Source organism: Oncorhynchus masou, unplaced genomic scaffold (assembly GCF_036934945.1).
Source record: "Oncorhynchus masou masou isolate Uvic2021 unplaced genomic scaffold, UVic_Omas_1.1 unplaced_scaffold_3320, whole genome shotgun sequence".
NCBI lineage: Eukaryota > Metazoa > Chordata > Actinopteri > Salmoniformes > Salmonidae > Oncorhynchus > Oncorhynchus masou.
In genome coordinates this window covers 32,186-40,642 of record NW_027009733.1, presented here as the reverse complement: position 1 = coordinate 40,642, position 8,457 = coordinate 32,186, and the positions used below count along the sequence as shown (strand labels likewise).

General features: G+C 60.9%; 1 protein-coding gene across 1 annotated transcript; it reads left to right on the top strand.

Moving 5' to 3' along the window:
• Nucleotides 1-1,449: 1,449 nt before the first annotated feature.
• On the top strand, nt 1,450-8,438 carry LOC135534377 (uncharacterized; the record flags this gene model as incomplete). The annotated part of the gene is made up of 9 exons (XM_064961397.1): nt 1,450-1,591; nt 2,042-2,644; nt 3,036-3,320; nt 3,560-3,827; nt 3,873-4,203; nt 4,329-4,535; nt 4,627-5,283; nt 5,898-6,000; nt 8,216-8,438. Coding segments are annotated over 9 exons (2,819 nt in total), but the record flags the coding sequence as incomplete, so codon positions are not given.
• Nucleotides 8,439-8,457: the final 19 nt, after the last annotated feature.

Here is an 8,457-nt window from a genome sequence, read left to right as displayed (position 1 = left end):
CCCCAACTCCTGCAGCGTCCGCCCTGCCATACACGGCCACATCATCCCCCAACTCCTGCAGCGTCCACCCTGCCATACACGGCCCTGCAGCGTCCGCCCTGCCATACACGGCCACATCATCCCCCAACTCCTGCAGCGTCCGCCCTGCCATACACGGCCACATCATCCCCAACTCCTGCAGCGTTAGCCCTGCCATACACGGCCACATCATCCCCCAACTCCTGCAGCGTCCGCCCTGCCATACCACGGCCACATCATCCCCCAACTCCTGCAGCGTCCGCCCTGCCATACACGGCCACATCATCCCCCAACTCCTGCAGCGTCCGCCCTGCCATACACGGCCACATCATCCCCCAACTCCTGCAGCGTCCGCCCTGCCATACACGGCCACATCATCCCCCAACTCCTGCAGCGTCCGCCCTGCCTGCGGCCACATCATCCCCCAACTCCTGCAGCGTCGCCCTGCCATACACGGCCACATCATCCCCAACTCCCTGCAGCGTCCGCCCTGCCATACACGGCCACATCATCCCCCAACTCCTGCAGCGTTCGCCCTGCCATACACGGCCACATCATCCCCAACTCCTGCAGCGTCCGCCCTGCCATACGCCACATCATCCCCCTGCAGGCCACATCATCATCATCCCCCAACTCCTGCAGCGTTCGCCCTGCCATACACGGCCACATCATCCCCCAACTCCTGCAGCGTCCCCCCTGCCACACACGGCCACATCATCCCCAACTCCTGCAGCGTCCGCCCTGCCATACACGGCCACATCATCCCCCAACTCCTGCAGCGTCCCGCCCTGCCATACACGCCACATCATCCCCCAACTCCTGCAGCGTCCGCCATCCCCCAACTCCTGCAGCGCCCGCCCTGCCATACACGGCACATCATCCCCCAACTCCTGCAGCGTCCGCCCTGCCATACACGGCCACATCATCCCCCAACTCCTGCAGCGTCCGCCCTGCCACACGGCCACATCATCCCCCTGCAGCGTCCAGCCCTGCCATACACGGCCACATCATCCCCCAACTCCTGCAGCGTCCGCCCTGCCATACACGGCCACATCATCCCCCCCCTGCAGCGTCCGCCCTGCCATACACGGCCACATCATCCCCCAACTCCTGCAGCGCCCCGCCCTGCCATACACGGCCACATCATCCCCCAACTCCTGCCCTCGCCCTGCCATACACGGCCACATCATCCCCCAACTCCTGCAGCGTCCGCCCTGCCATACGGCCACATCATCCCCCAACTCCTGCAGCGTTCGCGCCCTGCCATAGCGTCCGCCCGGCCACATCATCCCCAACTCCTGCAGCGTCCCCCTGCCATACACGGCCACATCATCCCCTGCAGCGTCCGCCCTGCCATACCACGGCCACATCATCCCCCAACTCCTGCAGCGCGCCCGTGCCATACACGGCCACATCATCCCCCAACTGCAGCGTCCGCCCTGCCATACACGGCCACATCATCCCCCAACTCCTGCAGCGTCATCGCCATGCCATACACGGCCACATCATCCCCCAACTCACCCTGCAAAGGCCCGCGCATGCCATACACGGCCACATCATCCCCTCCTGCAGCGTCCGCCCTGCCATACACGGCCACATCATCCCCAACTCCTGCAGCGTCCGCCCTGCCATACACGGCCACATCATCCCCCAACTCCTGCAGCGTCCACCCTGCCATACACGGCCACATCATCCCCCAACTCCTGCAGCGTCCACTGCCATACACGGCCACATCATCCCCAACTCCTGCAGCGTCCACCCTGCCATACACGGCCACATCATCCCCCAACTCCTGCAGCGTCACGCCCTGCCATACACGGCCACATCATCCCCCAACTCCTGCAGCGTCCGCCCTGCCATACACGGCCACATCTCCCCCAACTCCTGCAGCACGCCTGCCACACGGCCACATCATCCCCCAACTCCTGCAGCGTCCGCCCTGCCATACACGGCCACATCATCCCCCAACTCCTGCAGCGTCCGCCCTGCCATACACGGCCACATCATCCCCCAACTCCTGCAGCGTCCGCCCTGCCATACACGGCCACATCACCCCCAACTGCAGCGTCCACCCTGCCATACACGGCCACATCATCCAACTCCTGCAGCGTTCGCCCTGCCATACACGGCCACATCATCCCCCAACTCCTGCAGGCGTCCACCCTGCCATACACGGGGCCACATCATCCCCCAACTCCTGCAGCGTTCCGCCCTGCCATACACGGCCACATCATCCCCCATCATCCCCCAACTCCTGCAGCGTCCGCCCTGCCATACACGGCCACATCATCCCCCAACTCCTGCAGCGTCCGCCCTGCCATATCCCCCTGCACGCCCTGCCACATCATTCCCCAACTCCTGCAGCCACATCATCCCCCGCACCGTCCGCCCTGCCATACACGGCCACATCATCCCCCAACTCCTGCAGCGTTAAGCCCTGCCCACACGGCCACATCATCCCCAACTCCTGCAGCGCCCCCATGCCATACACGGCCACATCATCCCAACTCCTGCAGCGTCCGCCCTGCCATTCACGGCCACATCATCATCCCTCCTGCAGCGTCCGCCCTGCCATACACGGCCACATCATCCCCCAACTCCTGCAGCGCCCGCCCTGCCATACACGGCCACATCATCCCCCAACTCCTGCAGCGCCCCGCCCTGCCATACACGGCCACATCATCCCCCAACTCCTGCAGCGCCCCGCCATGCCATACACGGCCACATCATCCCCCTGCAGCGTTCGCCCTGCCATACACGGCCACATCATCCCCCAACTCCTGCAGCGTCCGCCCTGCCATACACGGCCACATCATCCCCAACTCCTGCAGCGTCCGCCCCTGCCATACACGGCCACATCATCCCCCAACTCCTGCAGCGTCCGCCCTGCCATACACGGCCACATCATCCCCCAACTCCTGCAGCGTCCACCCTGCCATACACGGCCACATCATTCCCCCAACTCCTGCAGCGTCCGCCCTGCCATACACGGCCACATCATCCCCCAACTCCTGCAGCGTCCGCCCTGCCATACACGGCCACATCATCCCCGGCCACACATCCACCTGCAGCGTTCGCCCTGCCATACACGGCCACATCATCCCCCAACTCCTGCAGCGTCCGCCCCTGCCATACACGGCCACATCATCCCCCAACTCCTGCAGCGTACACGCCCCTGCCATGCACGGCCACATCATCCCCCAACTCCTGCAGCGTCCGCCCCTGCCATACATGGCCACATCTTCCCCCTCCAGCGTCCGCCCTGCCATACACGGCCACATCATCCCCCCAACTCCTGCAGCGTCCACCCTGCCATAGCCGGCCATCATCCCCAACGGCCACATCATCCCCCAACTCCTGCAGCGTCCGCCCTGCCATACACGGCCACATCATCCCCCAACTCCTGCAGCGTCCGCCCTGCCATACACGGCCACATCATCCCCCAACTCCTGCAGCGTTAGCCCTGCCATACACGGCCACATCATCCCCCTGCAGCGTCCGCCCTGCCATACACGGCCACATCATCCCCCAACTCCTGCAGCGTCCGCCCTGCCATACACGGCCACATCACCCCCCTGCAGCGTCCACATCATCCCCCTGCAGCGTCCTGCCCTGCCATCACAACTCCTGCAGCCACGGCCACATCATCCCCCATCATCATCCCCAACTCCTGCAGCGTTCGCCGCCCACGGCCACATCATCCCCAACTCCTGCCATACACGGCCACGCCATACACGCCACATCATCCCCCAACTCCTGCAGCGTTCGCCCTGCCATACACGGCCACATCATTCCCCAACTCCTGCAGCGTCCGCCCTGCCATACACGGCCACATCATCCCCCAACTCCTGCAGCGTCCGCCCCTGCCATACACGGCCACATCATCCCCCAACTCCTGCAGCGTCCGCCCCATACACGGCCACATACGTCCGCCCTGCCACATCATCCCCAACTCCTGCAGCGCGTCCGCCCACATCATGCCATACACGGCCACATCATCCCCCAACTCCTGCAGCGTCCGCCCTGCCATACACGGCCACATCATCCCCCAACTCCTGCAGCGTTCGCGTGCCATACACGGCCACATCATCCCCCTGCCTCCGCCATACACGGCCACATCATCCCCCAACTCCTGCAGCGTCCGCCCTGCCATACACGGCCACATCATCCCCCAACTCCTGCAGCGTCCGCCCTGCCATACACGCCCACATCACCCCCTGCCAGCGTCCACCCTGCCATACACGGCCACATCATCCACCTGCAGCGTTCGCCCTGCCATACACGGCCACATCATCCCCCAACTCCTGCAGCGTCCACCCTGCCATACACGGGCCACGGCCGTTTCGCCCTGCCATCATCCCCCAACTCCTGCAGCGTCCCCCTGCCATACACGGCCACATCATCCCCCAACTCCTGCAGCGTCCGCCCCACTGCCATACACGGCCACATCATCATCCCCAACTCCAGCAGCGTCCGCCCTGCCATACACGGCCACATCATCCCCCAACTCCTGCAGCGTCCACCCTGCCATACACGGCCACATCATCCCCCAACTCCTGCAGCGTCCACCCTGCCATACACGGCCACATCATCCCCCAACTCCTGCAGCGTCCGCCCTGCCATACACGGCCACATCATCCCCCAAGCGCTCCGCCCTCCTGCAGCGTCCACCCTGCCACACGGCCACATCATCCCCCAACTCCTACAGCCCACATCAGCGTGCCATACACGGCCCTCCCCCAATACACGCAGCCATCCCCATCATCCCCCAACTCCTGCAGCGTCCGCCCTGCCATACACGGCCACATCATCCCCCAACTCCTGCAGCGTCCGCCCCTGCCATACACGGCCACATCCCCCCTGCAGCGTCCACCCTGCCATACGCATCGGCCCACATCATCCCCCATCCACCTGCAGTGTGCAGCCCGCCCTGCCATACACGGCCACATCATCCCCCAACTCCTGCAGCGTCCACCCTGCCATACACGGCCACATCATCCCCCAACTCCTGCAGCGTTCGCCCTGCCATACACGGCCACATCATCCCCCAACTCCTGCAGCGGCCACATCATCCCCAACTCAGCCGTCCGCCCTGCCATACACGGCCACATCATCCCCCAACTCCTGCAGCGTCCGCCCTGCCATACACGGCCACATCATTCCCCAACTCCTGCAGCGTCCACCCTGCCGTCCGTCCCCTGCCATACACGGCCACATCATCCCCCAACTCCTGCAGCGTCCGGCCACATCATCCCCCCAACTCCTGCAGCGTCCGCCTGCCATACACGGCCACATCATCCCCCAACTCCTGCAGCGTCCGCCCTGCCATACACGGCCACATCACCCCCTGCAGCGTCCGCCCTGCCATACACGGCCACATCATCCCCCAACTCCTGCAGCGTCCGCCCTGCCATACACGGCCACATCAACCCCAACTCCTGCAGCGTCCGCCCTGCCTGCCATACACGGCCGCCATGCACATCATTCCCCAACTCCTGCAGCGTTCGCCCTGCCATACACGACCACATCATCCCCCAACACCTGCAGCGTCCGCCCTGCCATACACGGCCACATCATCCCCCAACTCCTGCAGCGTCCGCCCTGCCATACACGGCCACATCATCCCCCAACTCCTGCAGCGTTCACCCTGCCATACACGGCCACATCATCCCCCAACTCCTGCAGCGTCCGCCCTGCCATCATCCCCCAACTCCGGCCACATCATCCCCCAACTCCTGCAGCGTTCGCCCTGCCATACACGGCCACATCATCCCCCAACTCCTGCAGCGTTCGCCCTGCCATACACGGCCACATCATCCCCCAACTCCTGCAGCGTTCGCCCTGCCATACACGGCCACATCATCCCCCAACTCCTGCAGCGTCCGCCCTGCCATACACGGCCACATCATCCCCCTGCAGCATCCGCCCTGCCATACATGGCCACATCATCCCCCTGCAGCGTCCGCCCCCGGAAACCAAGATGTACGGCCCAAACCACTCCCTTTCCCCGGGATAAATAACTGAGAGAAAACGGTCAATTAGAATACATTATTTATATCAACAGTATGACGTGAAATGGAACTGTTAAATTATATGCAATGTCTAAACGTGACTCCTCTACGGCCTCTGAATGATGAATCAACAATAAGGGAGGGGACAGGCAGCCCATCTCAGGGAGGGGAGGGGGACAGACGGCCCATCTCAGGGAGGGGGACAGACGGCCCATCTCAGGGAGGGGGACAGACGGCCCATCTCTGGGAGGGGGACAGACGGCCCATCTCTGGGAGGGGGACAGACGACCCATCTCTGGGAGGGGGACAGACGGCCCATCTCAGGGAGGGGAGGGGGACAGACGACCCATCTCAGGGAGGGGGACAGACGACCCATCTCAGGGAGGGGGGACAGGCGACCCATCTCAGGGAGGGGGACAGACGACCCATCTCAGGGAGGGGGACAGACGACCCATCTCAGGGAGGGGAGGGGGGACAGACGACCCATCTCAGGGAGGGAGGGGGACAGACGACCCATCTCAGGGAGGGGAGGGGGACAGACGACCCATCTCAGGGAGGGGGACAGACGACCCATCTCAGGGAGGGGAGGGGGACAGACGGCCCATCTCAGGGAGGGGGACAGACGACCCATCTCAGGGAGGGGAGGGGGACAGACGACCCATCTCAGGGAGGGGAGGGGGACAGACGACACATCTCAGGGAGGGGAGGGGGACAGGCGACCCATCTCAGGGAGGGGAGGGGGACAGACGACCCATCTCAGGGAGGGGAGGGGGACAGACGACCCATCTCAGGGAGGGAGGGGACAGACGACCCCATCTCAGGGAGGGGAGGGGGACAGACGGCTCATCTCAGGGAGGGAGGGGGACAGACGACCCATCTCAGGGAGAGGAGGGGGACAGACGGCTGAGTTGGGTTATGCATAATAACACTCTGTCTCTCTCTCTCTCTCTCTCTCTCTCTCTCTCTCTCTCTTTCTGTCTCTCTCTCTTTCTGTCTCTCTCTCTGTCTCTCTCTCTCTCTCTGTCTCTCTCTCTGTCTCTCTGTCTCTCTCTCTCAACAGACCCACACCTGAATGCAGGATAAGACAGACGTGAACAGCTTGCTGGATTTTTTTTATTTTAAATTTGCATTTCTTCTACCAGTAGACTATTGGAAGAATGTTAAATCCAGCAGCCAACCGAAAGGAGGAGCGAACCGCACAATGGATATACACTATAGCAGTTATTTATTCAGACCCATAACCATTCAATCTTTATGAAGAGAAGTGAAAGCCTCCTGCATCTAATTCTAGTCCTGTATTATTCAAAGCATGTCACTAGAATGATAAAGATAAGGACAAAACATATTTAATTTAGCCTGAAGCAACAATAGAGGAGAGAAAAGGGGAGGTTCAGTTGAAGTAGGAAGTTTACATACACCTTAGTCAAGTACATTTAAACTCAGTTTTTCACAATTCCTGACATTTAATACAAGTAAAAAATCCCTGTCTTGGGTCAGTTAGGATCACCACTTTATTTTAAGAATGTGCAATGTCAGAATAATAGTAGAGAGAATGATTTATTTCAGCTTTTATTTATTTCATCACATTCTCAGTGGATCAGAATCAGTTTACATACATTATATTAGTATTTGGTGGTATTGCCTTTAAATTGTTTAAATTGGGTCAAATGTTTCAGGTAGCCTTCCACAAGCTTCCCACAATGAGTTGGGTGAATTTTGGCCCATTCCTCATGACAGAGCTGGTGGAACTGAGTCAGGTTTGTAGGCCTCCTTGCTCGCACACGCTTTTTCAGTTCTGCCCACAAGTTGTCTATAGGATTGAGGTCAGGGCTTTGTGATGGCCACTCCAATACCTTGACTTTGTTGTCTTTAATACATTTTGCCACAACTTTGGAAGTATGCTTGGGGGTCAATGTCCATTTGGAAGACCCATTTGCGACCAAGCTTTAACTTCCTGACTGATGTCTTGAGATGTTGTTTTAATATAAATCGACATAATTTCCTCCCTCATGATGCCATCTATTTTGTGAAGTGCACCAGTCTCTCCTGCAGCAAAGCACCCCTACAACATGATGCTGCCACCCCCGTGCTTCACGGTTGGGATGGTGTTCTTCGGCTTGCAAGCCTCCCCCTTTTTCCTCCAAACATAACGATCGTCATTATGGCCATATTTTTGTTTCCTGCAGCGCCCGCCCTGCCATACACGGCCACATCATCCCCCTGCAGCGTTCGCCCTGCCATACACGGCCACATCATCCCCCAACTCCTGCAGCGTTCGCCCTGCCATACACGGCCACATCATCCCCCTGCAGCGTCCACCCTGCCATACACGGCCACATCATCCCCCTGCAGCGTCCGCCCCCGGAAACCAAGATGTACGGCCCAAACCACTCCCTTTCCCCGGGATAAATAACTGAGAGAAAACGGT